This window comes from Talpa europaea (genome assembly GCF_964194135.1).
Source record: "Talpa europaea genome assembly, chromosome: 6".
NCBI lineage: Eukaryota > Metazoa > Chordata > Mammalia > Eulipotyphla > Talpidae > Talpa > Talpa europaea.
The window spans coordinates 70,450,314-70,473,671 of record NC_140072.1 but is presented as its reverse complement, the minus strand read 5'-3'; the positions used below and the strand labels follow the sequence as shown (position 1 = coordinate 70,473,671).

The following is a 23,358-nucleotide window of genomic DNA, read 5'->3' as shown; positions in this document are numbered from 1 at the left end:
TACATCTCACCAACTGAAAAAAAAAAGTGTTATAACATTTTGCTTAAAACAACATATGTCTGGCACACCCATTGCATGAAGTCTATACTTTGCCGCTGGGCGTTCTATACTAGACAACTTTTTCTAGTCTTATTTTCACTATCTCCTTGCAATCAAATTAGGCTAGTCAGTGATATTCCTCTATCAGACCGTATGCTTCCACTCGTCTCATGTTGTCCTCGCCACCCCCATGTGCCCTACTCACTCTCTTTGCCCCTTAAATCGATTCATTCTTCAAAGACTCTTCCAAGATCTTCATGAAGCCTTCCCAGTCGCCCCAAATTGTCTTCTTTCCTTTGCCTTCCAGCCACTCTTGGTAGAAAAGCTATGCAAATCTGTTATAGATATCAGTTATATCTCAATATTTTAAAATGTAATGGCAAAAGGACTGGAAACACAGAGGGAGCACTTCTGCTTTCACTGCTTTCACCTCTTCATTAAGGATGTGACTTCTCCCCAGCCTCTCCTTGTTCCTAGGCCACATCCTCTGTCTCTTTTGCCTTCTGTATTTCTTTTTTTTTTTTTTTAAAGATTTATTTTATTTATTTACACAAGCACTGGGTACAGTCAGAAGCGCGGGAGGGTGAGAGAATTCGCCAGAGCCAGAGTGGGGAGCAGAACAGGCAGACTGACGAAGTACACTGCTGAGGGGAGCAGCGGGTTCAGATGGGCAGCAGGAGAGGTCTGTGTACCATGGGGGACCCTCGCCCGGTGGCCGGGGATCAAACTGGCACTGCAGAGGCTGCGGGCAGCTTCGCAACCCAGCGCTCAACCGCTGCGCTACCGGGGAGGCCCTGCCTTCTGTATTTCTTCCAGTTAATTCCTTCCACTAAATTTTTGGAAAATTTCAGTAAATTCTGTAAGTTTATGACATGGAAAGACCTATGAAACTATTCCCAGCATCTTGAACAATAGAAATTTGCAGGAAATTGATTGGATTATGAAACTTGACCTGGTTTGAGTAACCTTTTTAACAGTTAACATTTACTTGTTGTTTTCTTCTATTCGGAGACAGTAGTGATCATTAACTCTTCATTTTTCTTTCTATAACTAGATTCACTACATATGTGTGGTTTTTTTTTTTTATTTTACTACTCTGTAATCTCCTTCAGTTTAGTCAGGATAATACATGCATTCTATTGTATGTATGAAAGAGATAGCTGAAGAGTGACATTTGTTCAGATGGACAGTTGTTAACTTTCTGATTAATTTGAATGAACATGGCAATGATTATGTGTGAGTGCAAATGTGTGTCTAGATGTGTATTACCTGCACTTTTCTAATCTGATTGTTTTTCTAGCCAGTATTCTTCATCAAAAAATTTGCTTTGAAACATCAGAAGAACAATGTAATGCAGCGGAAAATCCAACTTTAACTTTTAATTATTTGTGTTAGAATTCTAGTTATTTTCCCGTACATTCCATTTTGAAGGGTGGTGTATGGGTGGTCTGCATGCTTTTTAACTGTCAGTTGAGAAAAATAGCCTCCTGTTTGTTTGCTAAGATGGATTTCATGGCTTGTTGATGCTTCAGGTCTGTCTTATTCCCTGAACAGAGTTCACTAGAATTAAGTGATATTTAGAAAATGACAAATGGACAAATGGTCCATCACCTCACAAGCAACAAAAGGCAATAGAAATGTTTTTCAGGTAGCCACGGGACCTGTCACTACAAATGAACACAATAGATTTCTTTTGTTTTTTCTCAGTCAAAAAATTTGGGTTTTATTTGGGGAACCATATTTATGTTACCTGCCTCTTCTATTAAAATAAGAAAAAAAGAATAATCTGAATAGAATTCACCCACTTTGAATTTTCATATATGAATAAAAACATCATGTCTTATAATCATTTGCCTGAACTCTCAATTAAAAATTCCAACAAAGGGCCTGGTGGTATAAGGGGTTAAGACGCAACCTATGAAGCTATCCACAGCCACTGCAGCATGAGTTTGATCTCTGGCCAGGGAGCAACCCACATGGTGCAGCAGACTCCTCCTGACTCACCCGCTGCTCCCCTCAGTGGTGTATTTCAGTAGATCTGCCTGTTCTGCTCCCCACTATCTCTGGTGAATCATCTCACTCCCCCCCAAAACTTCTGGCCTGTACCCCAGTTCTTGTATGCATAAATAAATCTTTAAAAAAATTACAACAAAAACCACCCCCTTCTGAAGGATACATTTTAAAACTGCCAACTACCTATTTTTTATACTAAATATTCCCAAAGGAAGCCATTTTTAGTGAAAAACTTGAATAACAGCACATGAATACACTTAGCACATGAAGCAGTATGTCATTCCATGCACACATATGCCCACACATGCTCCATGAAGTACACAAACTCTGATATGCTCATCCTTGGGTAGTACTGTGTTTTTATAACTCTTTAATTTACATTATTTTACTGGTCCAGTAAAGAATCCTACTATGTAGGCAAATCAAATAGTTTCAACTCACTTTACAAATGAGAAAATTGAGATTTGAGGAGGTTAATTTTTCAGTGTCTTATGTCAGGTTACTCAAAGTCAAAAGAGAAGCCAGTTTCCTGTACTGCAGACCTCTGTCACATTGTGCTATCCCTAGGTGTGGCGACTGCCAAGGGCTCTGACCTGGGCATTCTTTTGGCACTTTTGATTTTGTATCCCACTCATGCGGTATTTTCTTTTCCCTTTTAAGACAAGTTTTGATCAGAACTCAAATAATATGTGCTGGCAGATAAAGCAGTAGATATTTGACTAAAATTGCATCTCCTTTAGTCACTCTACCTGCTTGTGAAATTATGAAAATTTAGAAGGAATGAAGATAATGTTCAGTTATAGAATTTCTTCTCTATATGTCAAACTCTTCATTTTTGCAGTTTGGTTGGGTTTTAGGTTAATAGAATCCTATTAAATCTCAATTAGGATTTTACCCTGCCTTCAAGTTCTACTTCTATGATTTCCACTGACTAGTCAGAGACCTCACAAGATTTTGTACTTATGTTTCCAGTGTTTAAGAAGGATAAATGAGTTGCAGCTATTCAATTTTTGAAATCATGGTATGTGCTGTGGAAGTTATATACTATGATAACTTTATTTTAAGGTAAATTTTTTTTCCTTCATAAGCAGTTTAAATGCCTGGTTCATAGTAGGTAGACAAACAGTAACCATTTGTTGAAAGAAGGCATGCATGGCAGGGAATCTTGCCATAATTTTCAGGTGTTAAATTACTATTATTATTTTTTAAAGCGTTTAGCTTCTGTGGGATTGGATGCCAAAAACACAGTCTGCATTTGGGATTGGAGGAAGGGAAAACTTTTGGCCTCAGCCACTGGCCACTCAGACCGGGTAAGAATTTGTTGGATCAAATAGATTTCATGAGTGGGGGTATGAGAGAGAGAAGAGATCATGATATAGCTTCTCAAATTGTAATATGTTAAAAGTAAATATGTCACATCTAGATTTTTCCTAAAAATTTACTGTTTTTAAAAATTAATTAATGATTAGCAACTATATTGACACTATCTCTTCTGGTTATCAAATGATTTATTTAAATTATTTTTCCTTTGCACAGGCAAAGGAAATTTTTCATATAGGCTTTTTGTATCATAAAATCAAAATGGGACTGAATTTGAAATTCTATTGTAAAATTTAGATATTTCTTTAGAAATGGAAATAGTTGCTAGAAAATATTCATAAAACATGTTTGTAAGTATATATTTAAATTTTAAATGTCATGACAACTTTGTGATTTTTTTTGTTATATTTGAGAATTTGAATGTAAATCATTATCTACTTAAATTCGTATTGATGTCAGTGTCATTAGAAATGATAATTCCACGTAGTCATAGCAGGCAAGACAGCATATAACATAGGCATGTGCATCAGCCAGTTGGAAAGCTATTTCTCCAGTGTCTTGCATAATTAATACTTTTATATACTGTTCTCCCAGCATATTGTTATCACATATAGTTTTACTCTTTCTTAATGATGCCAGTGTGAATTATTCTTGAGTTTATGGACAAATTATTATCTTCAATATTGTTTTAGTGGCTAGAGTACTTAATCCCTTGTATTCATTTGTATAATGAATGCTTTATATCTTATTAGATGCATTGTCTACATTGATGTCATAACAGAACTGAGATGATGTCACTCATTTTTAGAGAAGATGAGGTTAAGGTTAGAAATGCTGAAACTTATTATGGGTACTTGGTCCAAGAGCTTTTCTGTTGTCCACAATTGCTCCTTTCTCTCAAGTAGAATGTTATCAAACCTTCCCCTTTCTCTGATGATTGGTCCACATTGCTCCTTTCTATGGGATGAGAAGTTAGCTTCCTAAACGTTTCCTTTGGTTAGACTCTGGTCTATATTGTCCATTGACCACCTGTATCAGAATCTCCTGGGGTCGCTTTGAAAATTCAGGTGCCCGACCCTAGTTGTAGACCCACAGAATCAAAATCACACAGGTGGGCCCTGGGAATATATACTTGAAACAATTGCCATGGATGATTTGATCTTCAAGGTTTACAGTCTTCTCTCCACTGTTTCCAAAATTGAAATAGAACTATCTGCAAACTATCTGGTAACTTTTTAAAAGAATACTAAATAAAATTAGTGGATGTATTTTCAGTTCCTTGGAGAAGTGAAAATATAATATTGGGTTGCCCGAAAAGTCATGACTCATTTTTGCATAGAAAAAATACGTCAAGACTTTTCCAACAACCTAATAGTATTTTGTGGCAGATTAAAATAGTGACCTAAAGGGCCCTTTAGGTAGGCTAAGTTAGGGCCAGAGAAATTCTTCTTATACTCAGCAATATTGATGTCTGTGATTATTAGAAACTGTTGGGCACATTGTATTTGGATGACTGTTAAACCTTTTTTCAACTTAAAATGAAGCATTTTATAATTCTTTTTATTTTTATTGAAAAATTCTCTCCAAAATGTTTATTAGCATTGTGGAAAGCTATAGCAAATTTGATTTAAAAGTTATTCTAAATCATCTGAATTTGTTTATCCCAGATGGATGAAATTAAAAATATACCCAGCTTGTTCTCAATGATTGTGGTTAGTTACCTCTCTATTCAGGCCAAAGGTAAGTAGACGTGAGGCAATAGAATGTCCCTGAATTATCCTCAGAGCCAAACCCTCCATTTTCAGCCTGTGCTGGTAATGGTGTAGTCTAAGCATTAAGACAGAATCTGGACAACTGGAGTGGTCTCTGAAAGAAGACAAAAAAATTACAAATAACCTGCCTAGTGTCTTTTAATTTTTTTTTAAACAGATTTTTGATATTTCCTGGGATCCATATCAGCCAAATAGAGTGGTTAGCTGTGGAGTAAAACACATAAAGGTAAAGTAGATAGTCTAAAATTATTTTGTTATCTTGTGTGAAGAGACTTTTAGGTGTTAAATATATATAACCTGGTGTTGCAAAACCACTTGACTTGACACTTTTCCTCTTAAATTTAGAGCCTTCTTACCTCCTTCTCTGATCTTGAAGCAAGCTAAAATCAGCTGATGGGGCTTTCTTTCAGAAATGCAAATTAAGGACAATCAAGTTATAAGCTCAGTAGGCAGCTCAAAAGGAAAATTCAGTTAATGAAATGCTATCCTAAATACTAATTCAAAAGGAAAGAAAGAAATCATAAAGGATAAGTTTGTAGATTCAACTATATACATATTAAAACATTCTGTTTTTTCCCCAGACCCTAAGAAACAAGATAGGAAAATCACACACTAGCAAAGTATAAGTAACAAGCATAGATAGAGTGTTGGGTTCTTGAAATATAAAGACTTTTAGCAGATCTGCAGAATGGACAAAGAACATAGACAACTGACAAAAATAGGAACATAGTTGGCTAATGGACATAGGAAATGCTAAATTTCATTAATAATTATTTATTTATTTATTCGTTTGTTTGTTTTGTTTATACATGCACTGGGTACAGTCAGAAGCGCGGGAGGGTGAGAGAACTCACCAGAGCCAGAGCAGGGAGCAGAGCAGGCAGAAGGACCGAAGTACACTGCTGAGGGGAGCAGCGGGCGGCAAGAGAGGTCTGCGCGCCATGTGGGACCCTCCTCCGGTGGCCGGGGAGCAGCCGGGGATCGAACCGGCACCACAGAGGCTGCGGGCAGCTTCGCAACCCAGCGCTCAACCGCTGCGCCACCGGGGAGGCCCTAAATTTCATTAATAATTAATAAAAAACTTAATAATGCTTTAGGTCTATCAAAATTATGAATAAAATGTACCCAGTGTTAGCAAGGATTTAGTGAATGAATACTCTCATACTGTGCTGGTGAAGAGGTAAATGAGTATGGTCTTTCAGTCTATAATTTTGGCAGTATCTATCAATAGCCTTAGAAATGTCCATACCTAAGGAAATTGTTAGGTATGTGAACCAAATGCTGATTATTTGCTGAATAACTTATCAATAGCAAATACAACCAAGGAAACGGAAGCCTGAAACCTCCTAACAACTCCCCTCCCTCGCCCATGGCTAAAAAAATATGATTTATCCATATGAAGAAATACCGTACAATCATGGTAGGTCTTTTTTAGATGTTGATTTAATGTTACTGGGAAACATTCCAGTCTTTTTATAGCCACTTTTAGGTGGAGTAAATTTGTGGATTTGATATTTATGCAGAAAATGGTTTGGAAGGATATCCCAAAATGTTAGCTGTCTCTGGGTAGTGAGTTGATGATTTACTTAAGTTTTAAATTATTTTACGATAACACTTGTTACTTCCAAAATAAGAAAAAGAATAATGAAAAAACATGGGACAAAACTATAAATCTATAGGTCACACTATTCAAATGTTTAAGATGTCCATCATAAACATTTTGCAATCCTTGTTTAAAGACCTGAGAATTTTAAGCTGAGAATGTTTACTATAGTGCTTTTCGCTTTAGCACTTTTTGCTTCAGCCGTAGTTGGAGGGTTCTTTCTCATGCTTTATACAATCCCCTTGAAAGACTCAAAAACTTATTAAATTTAATAAACATTTATTGTTTTTTGTACCACATGACTGAATGAAATCTGGCCTTATTTTCAATTTGCTTGAAGTTTAGCGATTAAAACAACATTGCATAAGAGAGGCAAAACTGAAATTATCTAGGGGAGATACTAGAAATTCTCTTATGAGAGATTCCTACTACATAGAGAATAATGTGTGTCAGGAAGGGGATGCTAAGTAAGGTGGGACTTAGTGGATAGATGAATTTGGTAGCCATGACTTGGAAGACAGCAGAACCCAGAGGAGAGGTTACATTTCAGCCAGGAGTTGATAGGGGATTGTTGGTCGCCCATGGAATCATAGAACTGGGAAGCAGAAATCTCCTTGGCCAAGAGTATCTTCAGATTATCAATATTTTCATCACAAAAGAATGTCTAAATTTTCTTTCCAAGAGAACCAGTATTTTGAAAGATTTTGACCACAAAATACACTGTAGCCATTAAACAATAAATTTCTTCAAAAATTTTTATTAATCAAAAATAAGTATATGCCAACATGGGTTTCTGGTCAGTCTGATATAAAGCAAAGGCACCACCGACTTGTTTGTTCAGCCATAAGCAAAGACATGGGTGATCTCAAGATGAACCTATTTCCACTAAGTTATGGCTGCTCTCTGAAAGTCTGGGACCCAGACCCAGAAGCCACTATCCAAACTGGGTATTCTCGAGTGAGGAAATCAAGACCTAGGAGATGATTTGACTTTGAATCTGGTTCCATTTCCTTCTACTTGATTCTGGGAAAATGATTTAATCTCCCTGAAAATGAATTTCTTCCCCCCAAAAAATAAGGTGGGCAGAGCGGGGTCGGGGGTGGGGGGGTTGGGTCACTATCTCTTGAATTTATTAAAAGAGGGACATGATAATATTAATTTCTTTTCACATTTCCTGGGATCACAAAAATGATGGCACAGATAAGATTTAAGCTCATTTCTGGCTTTCTGTGTAGTCTTCTTTACACTTTTAAGCTACCTCTTAAATGATCTATTCTGGCTTACCATTTTCCAAAAAACAAAACCCACACATTATTTAAAATAATAGATTTAGCTGCTTAATTAATAGACTATTCCAGATTCTTCCCTATTTCTTCCCACCTTTAGTTAACTCTAACTTCATTCAGTTAATTCTAAAAGCGGAGACATAAAACCTTGGAACTTCATTTGTAGATTTTGAGAGTTGCTTCTGCTGTTAAATTTGTTTTAGCAGACTTAGGCATTTTTTCTAAGCATAACCAAGCATTTTTACCTCAGATGAAGGATCAGCAAATGCCCACCCAGCCATTCTTTAATGTTTGTTTAGTAAGAAATTCAGGGCATATTTCAGTAGATTTCAAGAAGTTATCTTCACTATCTTTATTTTCTGTATCCAATTCCAGGATCCCCACCTTTTCCCCTACACCTGCTAATATTAGATGAATGATTGCAGTCACAAGTTGAGTGCAAACATCTTTGATGCACTCCAGAGCACATTTTCATGGAAAATTTTTATAGCTAGGTTGAAATCCTTGCTAGTTTTTGCAAATCCTGCATTTAGCAAGCAGACAGATTACAATTCTCTGAAATGAAATGAAAGCTTGAAAAAAAAATAACAGTTGAACATTGTCTGCTTGGCTGGTTTTACAGCAAATGAGCCTACCAGATTTGTAGATGTTGTTAATCCTCCTCCAGTCTCTAATCAGAGACAGAAGGACCTGGGGGATTACCGTGGGCCAAATGAACCCCTTGGTACCTGCCAGTTCTAGCCAAATTTGCATTACAACATGTGAATGAATATATGCCACATCTCCTTGATCCAGTCATCTATTTTTGGGCATTTGGGTTATTTCCAGGGTGTTACCTATTGTAAATAGTGCTGTAGTAAACATAGGTGTACCGGTGTTCTTTTGAATCAATATTTTTGTGTCCTTTGGGTAGATCCCTAGTAGTGGAATTGCCGGGTGATATGGTAGCTCCATTTTTAGTAGACTGAGGAACCTCCAGACAGCTTTCCATAGTGGTTGGACCAGTTTTCCCTCCCACCAGCGATGTAGGAGAGTTCCTTTTACACCACATCCTCACCAACATTTGTTGTTGCTTGTTTTTTTGATATGTGCCATTCTTACTGGTACCTGCCAGTTCCAGCCAATTTGCATTACAACATGTGAATGAATATATGCCACATCTTCTTGATCCAGTCATCTATTTTTGGGCATTTGGGTTGTACAATTTTGGAATTTTGAAAGTTAAAAAATATCATTAAAATTTTGTCCCAATCTAGTAGTTGACTAAAATGTTTTGTGATTCTCTGTTGTTGCAGCAAAACAAGTTAAATTATATGTGCCTAGTTTAGCTATTGCAAATTATGTAAAATGTACCAAAACATAAGTAAATAGCAATGTGATGCACCAGACTATTCTATTTGGGGATTTATTTTACCACCTACTTTCTAGTTTTGGACGCTATGTGGAAATGCCCTGACTGCAAAAAGAGGGATTTTTGGCAAAACGGGGGATCTTCAGACCATTCTTTGCCTTGCATGTGCCAAAGAAGACATCACCTACTCTGGTGCTTTAAATGGTGACATCTATGTCTGGAAAGGGCTCAACTTAGTACGCACCATTCAAGGAGCACACAGTGTAAGTATTTCCACATAGAAATTTGGAAATGAACTATTTAATAAACTGAGAGTACAAATCTCTGTATTTTTTTCCTGTTGCTTTAGAACCAAACTATTTTTGTTTACCTAAAATAAATATTTCAACTGTGTAACAACTTAATTATCAACTGTGTAACAACTTAATTAGCTTTTATCTTTATTAGTGATTGGCTGATTAGTGTCATTATTCGTCAAAAAATAGCTTGACAGACTAGTTTCAGGCCAACTCTTCTCAAATTTTAATGTGCCTTTGAATCTTCTGGAGGTCTTTTTAAGATTTGAATTCTGACTCTGGGTCTCAGATGATGCCATCACTGGTGGCCTATGGCCCTTAATAAGACTGTAAACAACCATTATTTTTTCAGTGGTTAGTAAGGTAGATTTTCCTCTGAATGAGTAGAGTCACATCACCTCCTCGTTTGCATCACAAGCTGTTAAGATGTAAATAGATACCACTATTAAATTTCTCTGTTTTGATGGTCTGCCCTGTAAAAAAAAAAAAAAGCAAGGACAAACTTTACTTCTGACTACTCTGCTCACTCATGTATTACAATAGTGACATTGCTACATCCACAGATAAGGTGAAAGTGCCCAGATGAATGGGGAAGATGATGTGAAAGATAAAGCCTATGGTAGTAAATGCAATTTGGTAAAATGTTTACTGGAAACTTGAAAGATCTTTAGTTTATTGCTACTAAACTGATTTCCTATTACTTATAATGTAAAGAAATGTTTAAGCAACTCTTAGCAAAAGAGCTATGCCATTTTAGATTTCATTTTCTTATGTTGAAGACCAATTTTCTTGGCTTCGCTAATTATGAAACATCTCTAAAAACAATTAGGAAGTCAGTATTTGTTCTTCATATAAGCAGTTGCCTGAATAACTTAGATGCTCTTTATATTGAAATTTAAGTCAACATTATACTCTAGCAAAGCTTTTGAACAGATCATTTAAAGTGTTTTCCTGTGGAAAAGCATCTTTAAATTATGAAACATTTTCAGATATGTAAAAGTGCCTTCAAATGATGCTTAGCAAGTTAACACAAATGTGAGTTGTACTTTCAGTTAGACTCAGGTGGGGTCTTATGGAGCTCACTGAGGTGCATCCCAGACACCTTCATACCTGTCAATATGTTTGTGTTCTTAGCCCACATATCTTTACTTGAATATTTTGGGCAGCAATTTATATGAAGCACCCTAATCATCTTACTTTTCTTTGTAAGATTTTGTCACATAATGGAATTTATGATTTTTGTATGCTTTGACCTGTATATACCTGAGCAATTTTCTTTTTACAACTTTCCATCAGTTGAGTAATGGCAAAGGAGCACTTAAACTAGTTTGCTTTGGTGGTTATTGTGGTTAGTTTTTAATCTAGCTATGATGAAGGATATTATAAAATGACTGCTTGGTCTATAGTGAGGATGTGAAATAGAGAATAAGGGGTTTGTTTTTATTTTGTTTAACTTTGTTTTGTTTTCTTAATCAAGATTCAACTATCATAACTATTTAGAATGCAGCCTTGAGCATTATCTAACTTAACCAACAGGCTGGAATCTTCAGCATGTATGCTTGTGAAGAAGGCTTTGCTACTGGTGGACGAGATGGGTGCATAAGATTATGGGATACTGATTTCAAACCAATAACAAAAATTGACCTCAGGGAGACAGAACAAGGATATAAAGGTAATATGTTAATACTTATCATAAAGTCTGTGTTAGAGGCAATGTGAAGTTCTGTATTTATATTGTTTCTTTGTACCCCCATCTTGCTCCACAGAGGATTTAAGGCCACTTATGTGAATATATTGATTATAAGATCAGCAGTATATTAATTATAAATGAATATCCCTTTTTGGACAAAGGTTTCTCTATGTACTACCAATGGTCTCACTGCAAAAATAAACAACATAATGGTAAAGCTACCATTTATTTCCCAGGAGATGGAAGCTTCCATTATGATGCTGAGAAGTTGTGGACAAAGCAATCACCTGAAATGTGTCTGTTCTCAACTTTGGGGAGAGAGAGAGAAAAAAAAAAAACAAGCCAAAGACACTATATTTTTAAAATAACTCTAATAGGTTTCATAATAGTAGGGGTTTAGAGCAGGGACATAGAGTTAAGAGACATGGGTTCAAATCCAATTTTACCTAAGATTGATTTGAGACCTTGGTCAAATTTCTTAACATCTCTTGACCTCCGTTTCTTCATCTTTAATGGGGATAATACTACCACCAACTTTATAGAGTTGAATGATTATTAAACACACCTGTATGGTGCTTATAATCTGTCATGGTGCATAGTCAGCACTCAATAAATGCCAGCTATTATTACTACAGCATATGTGTGCCAGAGTGTAATTTATATATATCTTCAAAAACCCTCATTATAGGCTTATTATCTATTTTAGATTTAAAAAAAGGGGAATTGAGAGATTAAAGTGGAAAACATAAATAGGAAAGATAAAGCTATGGTAGTACACTGAGCACAGGTGAGGCGGGCTCTCCATTTGTTCCAGGTGGACCCCAGATCTGACTGATTCCCACAGTCTGCACCAAGAAAGGAGCTCAGCACCATGAGTCATAACATCTCTAAGATGGTGGTTTACCCAGTGTTCAAGTTAAGGAGTATCACTCCTTGTGCTGAGGTGAGAGATGACCCTGTGTCATGAGGAAGGCCCAAAGTCCTCAAAAGATCTGAGGACTTATTCCTTGGATTTCTTTTGCAAAGCCCCATGATGTGGGCTAATGGCAGTGTGGCTGAAGAGGTTCTTCCCTATGCTGAATCCCGCAGCCATACTTGAAGCTTCCTCCTGACCTGGAGCAGCTTCTAGGGGGTGGAGAGAAGAATTAATTACCAATTTTTGGGCCATCCTCTTTTAATAGTGTTATTTTCAACTAAACCTTCCTTCAAAATTGAACAACAAGGAAGTAAAGTGGGTATTGTGCTTTCTAAGCATAAGCAGAGTCCAGCCTCTTAAATATGTGCTAAATAAAAAAATGTACATTTATAGTTAGTTAATGTAAAGATTGGATTGTTATTTTCTTATGGAACCTCAGGATCCTGGTGTAGCTATGTTTCTGGATACTATGTACAAGAGTAGACTTAGGAAGTTGTGGGATTTGTGTCCATTTCAGTGCATCAACAAAGAGACAGCCCCTTAAGTTCTCTGCCACAAAGCATAGGCCAACATAACTTTATCCAGACAAATAGGCAGATAGAAGCAAGCTAGCAACCATAGAGCAATGTTAGTAAAGCAACCCAAAATGTTTCACCTTGAAGCATGATACAAATTCTTGAGGCCTCTTCCAAAATAAAATGAGAGCAAAACTGATGAGTGGACTTACTGGATAGGATTATTAAACATATATTGCTAGGGGTTGGGGAGCAAGAATCAGAAATAATAATTCCCTTTTTGCTGTCACTTAATCTAAACCACTCCCAAATTGTATCACACAATTAAGCTATAAACTTTAAAACATAGGGGTCAGGGCAGAAGCCATAATTCCCATGCTGTACTTTTCTACTTGGTTCTGAGTCCCTGACTTCAGGCTCTCAAAGGAGAGGACAGGAGCCAGTTAGTAGGGATGAGTCAGCCAACCTGAATCTCCAGAGTCAATGAAAGATGGTCATTTTGTGGCAATCTCGAAAGATGACACACACGCTTTCCAAGATCAGAGCATTGTTCAGAGTGGACAGAGGACCCTAAAGCAATTCTGTGCCCCATGGGTGTGGCCTATAGCACCTCTTCTCCAGTTCGTCAGGCACGTTTAGGTGGATGAGCAATGGGACTGAAGCCTGTGTTTCAGGGGGAACAACTGCAGTTTGAATCCAAGGGAACCTTGAGAAAAGGAGTGTTGCTCCTCAAATGGCAGTCATTTTCTTGTCACCTCAATTTGTGCAGTTGTTGGTCATTACCAGTATTCTTAATTACTTAATATTTTACTTTAGGTTGATGTTGATGCATCTTTCTCTTTTTTAAACTTCTTATCCTACATGATAGTATTTGTGAAATTATGGCTTTAATATGCTATCTATATTTGCTCATGAAACTTCTTTTTCATTTTTAAAAGATTTTATTTATTTTTGCGTAGAAGAACTGAGGTGTAGACCAGCAGTGCGGGGTGTGAGAGGATTCACCAGTGACAGAGTGGGGAGCAGAACAGGCAGATATAAAGGGCACAGTGAGCAAAACAGGAGAGTCTGCTGTGCCATGTGGGTCAGCTTCCTGGCCGGGATTGAACTCGGAGGGCCATAGCAGTGGTAGCACTAAGACTTAACCCCTAGGCCACTAGGGAGGCCCATCTTTGCTCATTAAAATTCTAACTTTTGAAATTAAATTTTTTATCTTACTTTTGGCAACATTGTTGCAGAAATCCACTATATACTGTCAAACTTCCAAAGAAATGCCAACCTTTATTCCAGCCCTCATTGGAAAAGCAGGAAATATGTCTATCATGAAAAGGATGAAAGTCTGGTTGAAGTATTGAAGTATTAGTCCCAACTCAGGTGGTTTGCAGGGCCTTGCTAAGGAGACCTCCTCTGATCCCAGATCACACTCAGATGTTCTTTTGCCCTCTGTCAGCCCCATCATCTCACTGACACAGGGAAGGAGGTTACTGAGTTGAAAAGCTGCTGACATAGAACAAGAGATTCTCAGACTGGGTCCTGGGTGGTGGTCTCTGAAGCCAGCTGCTGCGGCCATCATGTGACAGGAGCGCCCTCTAGGGGACTTGAAGGTAGAGGTGCAGTTGGACAGGGATAGGAATTAAAATACTTGGATTTCAGGAGAGCATTAAAGCATTGAATTGAACAGTTTTCTGGTTCAGCTTCCCTGTACCATCCCCTTCCTCCTCTGAGAACTTTCAGAGAGAGTGGGATAAAGAAAGTAAGAAAGAGTGTGGGAAAGGATGAAACAGGAGGAAGAAGGCAGAGTGGACAGATGTTTGAGTGTACTTGGTCTCACCCTTGAAAGAAGTCTTGTCTTTTCCTTGATGTTCTGGCATTTTACTTAAAAATGGAAACAAGGCACATTTGAAAGGCGAAGCTAAGCCATGTTACAACTTCTTTGCTCTTAATTTGGACATGAAGGTATTTGTATGGATGGTTTTATTCTTGCAGGAATTTCTTGATTTTAATGACTCTTTTCCCATTGTATAGCAATAACTTTAGGATTAATTTCCTTGAAAATATAGTGATTTCTCATTTTACTCAGTCAAATAGCTTTCTAAACAAATTTATCAAGAGAATTAATCATGGGGCCTCCCTCTTGGTACAAGGGGTTAAGATGCAACACTATGAAGCTGTCCACAGCCACTGCAGAACAAGTTTGATCCCCGGCCAGGGAGGTGATCCACATGGCGCAGCAGACCTCTCCTGACTCTCCTGCTGCTCCCCTCAGAGGTGTATTTCAGTCATTCTGCCTGTTCTGTTCCCTACTCTGTCTCTGGTGACTCCTTTCACCACCAGCACCTCTGGCCTGTACCCTAGTTCTTGTATGCATAAATAAATAAATCTTAAAAAAAAGAATTAATCATGACCATTTCTCAGTTCCCATGACACAGTACTGATATTCTGTGTTCCTTAAATTAATATATTAGTTAAAATTCAGAAACTGCTACTTAATAGAATTTGGGAATACAAATTTTATTTATAGAGATCACACTTACTTAGTATGCTACCTACAAAGGTTTTTGTTGTCTCTCCTTTAGATTGCCAGAAGATCTACAAAATGAACCTGGCAATTTCCACATTGTTTTACACAAATCTTTATAAGATTTGTAAATGTATGTATCTTCTAATAATTATTATTAAACATTGAAAGGAAGAACAATTTTTAGATGTACTAAGTTGAACACGAAATTCAGGGAAAAATAGTATAGCTTTATTAGAGAGAGACAGTATTAATCAGTTCCTTTACATCCTTATAGTTGAGCTTGAGGGAATTAAGACATTTGACTTCCTGTGAAACCAGTTAACCATACTTTAGATTGAGGATGACCCAGCTTAGAGATGGGTCAAGATTACATCAACAAGAATATGTAGACTCCAGTTGATTCTCAGAGCTCCCTGGCTTATCCCCAAGTCTTAGTCAAAAAAAAAAAAAAAAAAAAAACTTCAAGTCAGAAGAACCATTCCTTAGTCAACAGAATAATAGCGGGTTTTTGGTTTGTTTTTTTTTACACCAGTGAGTTTTACATTTTTTTGAGAGTTACTGGATTTTTGTTGACTGATAAGTCTGCAAATAAGTTTTCACTAACAACACATTATGATATAAACCATCCCTTACCTATAGCCAGGATCCCTTATCTACAATTCTGAAAACTAAAAACTCAGAATACTAAACAAAAAAAGCTTTTATGAGAGCCACCAATATATATTTTTAAAGATTTATTTATTTATACAAGAACTGGGATACCGGCCAGAGTTGCGGGAGGGTGAGAGAATTCACCAGAGACATAGTGAGGAGCAGAACAGGCAGACAGATCGAAAACACCACTAAGGGGAGCAGCGGGCACCACAGAAGAGGTCTGTGGTGCCATGTGGGTATCTCCCGAGCCGGCCGGGAATTGAACCCTCACTGTAGAGGCTGAGGACAGCTTCACAGGGTTGTGCTCAACCTGCTGCGCCACCGGGGAGGCCAACATTTTTTTTTTTACTGTGATAAAGTACATACAATTTACCATTTAAACCATTTCTAAGTGGACAGACTAGTGGTGTTAATAAGTAAATCACATTCTTGCACAACTATCATCACCATCCATCTCCAGAACATTTTTCATCTTCCCAAAGTGAAACTCACACCCTTTAAATAATAAAACCCTATTCTCTTCTCCTGGCCCCTAGCAGCCACTCCACTCTGTATCTATGAATTTGCCTCTCCCAGGCATCTCATATAAGTGGAGTTTTGTGACTGACTGTTTCTCTTAGCACTATGTCTTCAAGGTTCATCCACATTGAGTGTGTGTTAGTTTCCTTTCTTTTTAAGACTGAATACATATTCCATTCTGTATCCACATTTTGTTTTATTCATTCGTCAGTTAATGGGTACTTGGGTTACTTGTATCTTTTGGCTATTGTCAATAATGCTATGATGAACATGGGTATATAGATATCTTTTTGAGATCCTGCTTTCAATTCCTTTGGATATATATTCAGAAATATTGTTGTATTTCTACTTGAATGTTTTTCAGGCTTTTCCATTGCAACTGTGCTATTTCACGTTCCTACCAGCAGCCATTTCTGATAAGTGTGAAGTGTTAATCTCATTGTGGTTTTTATTTGCACTTTCCCTAATGGTATAGTTATATTGAGCATTGTCATAAGCTTATTGGCTATTCATATATCTTCTGTAATATATAATATATATATTACATCATCCCTCATTTTTGTACAATGTATGATTTCCCATGAAATTCCCACTGCCATTCACCTGTGCACTATCACCATAGTCCGTTGTGCTCTTCCCTCCCCTGTCCTGATCCCTCTCCCTCCTCCTCCCGTACAGAATGTCTCTGTTCTATGGTTGCCTCTTGATTTTGATTTTTACTTTATTATAGTTATTTTTTCCCCTGATCCCTTATTTTGTTCCTCTACATTCCTCCTATAAGTGAAACCATCCGATATTTTTCTTTTTCTTTCTGACTTATTTCACTGAGCATAATCCCTTTCAGCTCCATCCATGTTGCTGCGGATGACATGACTTTATCCTTTTTGGTTGCTGGGTAATATTCCATTGTATATATATACCACATCTCTTGATCCAGTCATCTATTTTTTGGCATTTGGGTTGTTTCCATAGCTTACCTACTGTAAATAGTGCTTCAATAAACATAGGAGTGCAGATGTACTTTTGAATTAATGTTTTTCTGTCCTTTGGGTAGATACCTAGGAATGGAATTGCTGAATCATATGAAAGCTCCATTTTTAATAGTTTGAGGAACCTCCACACAATTCTGTGGAGAAATTTCTAACAATTAGTTTGCCTGTTTTAAAATCATGTTGCTTGGCCTTTTTGTTACAGTGTTGTGAATTCTTTATATATTCTGGGTATTAACCCCAAATCAGTGTTCTTCCATTCTTATCAGTTGCCTTTTTTCTGTTGTGTCCTGTGATATGTAAAAATTTTTAAGTTTGATGTAGTCTAATTTATTTTTACTTGTTAACTCTACTTTTGGTGTCATATCCAAGAAATCTTTGCTAGTTGCAATATCATGAAGCTTTCTCTTTATTTTTTTAAAACTAGATAATAATGCTTTTTCTCCCGAGATCCTAATTCCAGTGCTCATATATGTATTTATTTTTTTTCTGGCTAAATTAATTTATTTTTTTAATATTTTATTTTATATAATTCTTACATCATTTTCATCTTTGCCAATGTATGCATTTTCATTATGGTTATATTCCCCATATAAATGCACACTCCCCCTTATTTTGACTCTAGTCCTTCCTCTCACGTGCTGCCCTCTCCCCCCCAACCCCCCGTAGTATGTCTCTGGTTTACAAATGCTTGTTGATTTGATTTTTACTTTGTATTGATTAGTTTTTTTCCTGGTCTCTTATTTAAATTTTCTAAATTCCTGCTATGAGTGAGACCATCGGTATTTTTCCTTTTCTTTCTGACTTATTTCGCTGAGCATGATCCCTTCTAGCTCCATCCATGTTGCTGCAAACTGCATGTGTTTATCTTTTGTGATTGCTGAGTAATATTCCATTGTGTATATGTACCACATCTTCTTGATCCAGTCATCTATTTTTGGGCATTTGGGTTCTTTTCATAGCTTAGCTATTGTAAATAGTGCTGCTATGAACATAGGGATGCACGTGCCCTTTGGAATTAATGTTTCTGTGTCATTTGGGTAAATACCTAGGAGTGGAATTGCTGGATCATATAGAAGCTCTATGTTTAAATAGGTCAAGAAAACTCCACTCAGCTCTCCATAGTGGTTGTACTAGTTTGCACTCCCACCAACAGTGCAGGAAAGTTCCTTTTTCTCCACAACCTCGCCAACATTTGTTGTTGCTAGTTTTTTTATTATGTGCTATTCTCACTGGTGTAAGATGGTATCTCATGGTAGTTTTGATTTGCATTTCCCTGATTACAAGTGATGTTGAACATCTTTTCATATGCCTGTTGGCCATATGCATTTCCTTTCAGAGAAGTTTCTTTTTAGCTCTTCTGCCCATTTTTTGACTGGATTATTTACTTTGTTGTTGTTGAGTCTCATCAGCTCTTTGTAGATTTTTGTGATCAGTCCTTTATCATTAGTGTTGGGTGCAAAAATGTTCTTACAGTCAGTGGGGTTTCTCTTTGTTTTCGTTATTGTCTCTTTTGCTGTGTAGAGGCTCTTTAATTTGATGTAGTCCCAGCTGTTGATCTTTGCCTTCACTATCACTGCTTTGGGTGATGTATCTGTAAAGATGTCTTCGATGTGCATATCATGTAGTGTTTTGCCTATATTTCCTTCTATGTATTTTATGGTTTCAGGTCTTATGTCTAGTTCTTTAATCCATTTTGAGTTGGTTTTTGTGCATGGTGTTTTTTTAGTTTCGATTTCATTTATTTCTGGTTTGGTTTTTATTATTCTACTGGTTTTGGGTTTTTTTTTTGTTGTTGTTCTTTTTCTAGTTCTTTGAGCTTTGAGATTAGGTTGTTTCTTTGAGTTCTTTCTTGTTTCTTGATGTGAGCCTCTATTGCTATATATTTTCCTCTTATTACTGCTTTTGCTGCATCCCATACATTTAGGAAATTGGTGTGCTCCTTGTCATTCAACTCAAAGCGTTTTTTAATTTCTTCTTTGATCTCCTCATTAGTCCAGTGGTCTTCCAGTAGAGTGGGTTTCAATGTCCATGAGGTAGGAGAGTTCCTTTCCTTCTTTTTATGTTTTATTTCTAGTTTGATGCCTTCATGGTCAGAGAAGATGGTTGATATGATTTCAATCTTGGTGTATCTGTTGTTTGTCTTGTGTCCCAGTATGTGATCGATCCTGGAGAATGATCCTTGTGTGCTTGAGAAAAATGTGTACTCAGATTTTTTTGGGTTTAGTGTTCTATAGATGTCTGTTAGGCCCATGAGCTCTAGATCTTTATTTAGAGCTTGAGTGTCCTTACTTATTTTTTGTCTCGTTGATCTATCCATTGTTGATAGTGGTGTGTTGAAGTCTCCTACTACATATGTTTTTTTTCTGATGTCTGTTTTCAGAGTTGATAATAGTTGTCTGATATATTTTGGTGCTCTTTCATTTGGTGAGTATATGTTAAGGAGTGTTATTTCTTCTTGAAGTATTGTCCCCTTGATCATAATGTAGTGACCATTGGGGTCTCTTTTTACCTTTTTAACTTTGAAATCTGTTTTATCTGATAAAAGTATAGCTGTTCCTGCTTTCTTTTTTGGTCCATTTGCTTGTAGGATTGTTTTCCGTCCTTTAACTTTCAGTCTATTTTTATCTTTTGTACTTAAATATGTTTCCTGGACACAGCAAAAGGTTGGGTTTTGTTTCTTAATCCAGCCTGTGACTCTGTGTCTTTTTATTGAAGAGTTTAGTCCATTTACATTTAGAGTTAATATTGATATGTTAGCATCTGTATTTGCCATTGTGTTTGTCTTTCCTCTAATTTTATTTATTTATTCCTTTAATAACTTTTTTTTTTGGCCTTCTTTCTTTGTTGTTCATCCCTCTGTTGGTTCTGGCTTCTGGTTTTAGGACTCCTTGTAGTATGTTTTGGAGTGGGGGTTTAGTTGTAATGAAATTCCAGAGTTTCTGTTTGTCTGGGAAGGTCCTTATTCATTCTTCATAGAGGAAGGAAAACTTTGCAGGATAGAGTATTCTTGGTTGGCATTTGTTGTCTTGGAGTCTCTTGACTATGTCCCTCCACTCTCTCCTTGTCCATAGTGTTTCTTCGGAGAAATCTGTTGTCAGCCTGATTGGTTTTCCTTTGAATGTTATCTGTTTCTTCCCTCTTGTCAGCTTCTTATTTTTTCCTTGTCTTGGATTCTTGGGAGCTTTACTGTTATGTGTCTTGCTGTATTTTTCCTTTCATCATGGAAGTTTGGTGTTCTTCTTGCTTCTTGTATGTCTAGTTTCAGCTCCTTCACGTTTGGGAAGTTCTATTCAATTATTTCCTTGAATATTTTCTCTGTTCCTAGGTCTCTCTCCTTTCCTTCTGGGATTCCTATAACTCTTATATTTACTTGCTTCATGGAGTCAGATAGTTCCTGAAGTCTTTCTTCAGTCTTTTTCCTTTGTACTTCTCTTTCCTTTTCTGTTTTGGTTCTTTGTATTTCTGTGTCTTCAAGAGTACTTATTCGTTCTTCCATTTCATCTATTCTGCTTTCACTGCTTTTCCCAGAGTTCTTTAGCTCCTCCATTAATTCTTTGATCTCCTGCATTTCTTTTACGTCCCTCATTAGGGACTCAATTTTATTTTTCTGATCGTTGATTATTTTTCCCATATCATTTTTGACTTCCTTCAGTTTTTTAATCATGGCAATTTTAAATTATCTTTCTGGAAGGCTCAGAAGTTCTTCCAAGTCACTGTCGTTGCAATCTGGTGGGTGGTTTTCTTTTGGTGGTGTGTCTTTTACCTGAGAAGTTGCTCCATTGCATGTAGTTTTTCTTCTCCCTGCTGCTTGTTTTCTAATTTGCCCTATGCATTGGGACCCTGTGTCGGTGGTACTAGCCGGCATCTTTTTGGTGTGCTCTTTCTGGGATTTCGGAAACTGGTGGTCCAAACGAGTCAAATACTGTTATCCCAGAAGTCCAGTGAGGCAGTGGTACTTTGAGTAAGTTAATGGTCACTGTCACAGATTATCTCCTCCTTTTATGTTTGTTTAATTCCAAAGGTGTGTCTTGAAGTCCCACAGACTTCCCTGGAGGTGGGGCTGCTGGATTACGCTCTGGGTTCCAAATCGGTGTATCCCCTCTGGGCTCCACTCCCTGCCAGGGGGGACCATGCTTGTGGGGAACTTCAGGTCACATCTGGCTCTGCGGGGAGCCTTCTGCCAGTTTCAAGCAGTCTTTATTGAAGAAAGGTCCCTGTTCTAAGATGGCCATTCGGAGACATACTCTCCTGCATGCCCGGTCTGCCCCAGTTGTGGGTGCCCGCTCACTCTCTGGGCTGAAGCTTTCTCTTTATATCTTTTATATATGCTTTGTAGTTTCAGCCCTATATTTAGGTTTTTGACCTATTTTGAGTTAATTTTTATATATGGGTAAGAGTTCAATATTTTTTTCAATATATTATTTAGAGCCAGTTCAGCAGCAAAACCTGACCTGTGCTGTTTATTGTCTAAATACATTTCTCTGCAAAAATGTTTTATTTCAAATTGTCCTAAATCTTACTGCATATGTTACATGAATCCAACCTCCAAAATTGTATGAATTCCAAAAGCACCTGACCCCCACCCCAAAAGAATTTCCAGTACATTGGATGGTAGATCTCTAATACATTTTTCAGTGACTCAAATTCTAGAACTTTCAGACTTGTGAGGGAGAGACACTGGATGTGTGTGTGTGGGTTTCTCACCTTTTGGATAAATTAAAAACAGGCTTTGCGTTATCAGAATCAAACTAGTAGTAAGATTAACTTGTGTCTTACACAACATTTTGAGGTTGATTTTTTTTTTACAACGTTTTCTTTCATTTCTCAGGTGTAGTCCCCATAAAATTTCTACTACCAATTCACCCATGCACCATCACCATAGTCCCTTGTGCTCTCCTGCCCTTGTTTTGATCCCTTTCCCTCCCCCACCCCTACAGAATAGCTCTGATTTATAGTTGTCTGTTTATTTTTGTTTTGTTTTGTTGTTGTTATTTTTTTTCTTGATCCCCTAAAGTCCTCCTATAAGTGAAACCATCTGGTATTTTTCTTTTTCCTTCTGACTTATTTCACTAAGCATAATCCCTTTAAGCTCCATCCATGTTGCTGCAAATGGCATGGGTTTATCTTTTTTGATTGCTGAATAGTATTCCATTGTGTATATATACCACATCTTCTTGATCCAATCATCTGTTCTTTGGATTTTTGGTTGATTACAAGTGTTACCTTTTATAAATAGTGCTGCAATAAACATAGGGGTGCATGAATTCTTTTGAATTAATTTTTTTTCCTTTGGGTATATCCCTAGTAGTGGAATTGCTGGGTCATATGGTACCTCCATTTTTAGTAGTCTGAGGAACCTGCATACAGCTTTCCATAGTGGTTGGACCAGTGCATTCCCACCAGCAGTGTAGGAGTGTTCCTTTTTTTACCACATCCTCACCAACATTTGCAGTAGCTAGTTTTTTTAAAATATGTGCCATTCTTACTGGTGTAAAGTGTTGTATCATTGTGCTTTTAAATTGTATTTCCCTGATTATGAGGAAAGTTGACCATTTTTTCATATACCTGTTGGCCATTTGCATTTCCTCTTTGGAGAAGTGTCTTTTTAGCTCTTCTGCCCTTTTTTGGACAGGACTGTTTATTTTGTTTTTGTTGAGTCATGTGAGTTCTTTGAATATCTTTGTGATCAATCCCTTATAAGTTGTATGGAGTGCAAAAATTTTCTCCTAATCAGTGGGGAGTCTCTTTGTTTTGGTTAATGTCTCTTTTTTCTGTACAGAAACTCTTTAATGTGATGTAATCCCAGCTGTTTTATCTTTTCCTTCACTTTCTTTGCTTTAATTGACGTGTCTTTAAAGATGTTACTGAGAT

The 23,358-nt window shown here is 37.1% G+C and overlaps 1 protein-coding gene across 4 annotated transcripts in view; it reads left to right on the top strand.

The window, feature by feature from the left end:
• The window catches only part of EML6 (EMAP like 6), a gene marked incomplete at its 3' end in the record, with an annotated part of 309,679 nt that overhangs the window by 104,776 nt on the left and 181,545 nt on the right, over nt 1-23,358 (top strand). For all 4 annotated transcript variants that reach the window (XM_084234453.1, XM_084234451.1, XM_084234452.1 and 1 more), the window contains exons 3-6: nt 3,264-3,362; nt 5,302-5,370; nt 9,462-9,647; nt 11,217-11,352. In XM_084234453.1, coding sequence (XP_084090579.1) covers nt 3,264-3,362; nt 5,302-5,370; nt 9,462-9,647; nt 11,217-11,352 — 490 coding nt within the window. The remainder of the gene's footprint in view (nt 1-3,263; nt 3,363-5,301; nt 5,371-9,461; nt 9,648-11,216; nt 11,353-23,358) is intronic.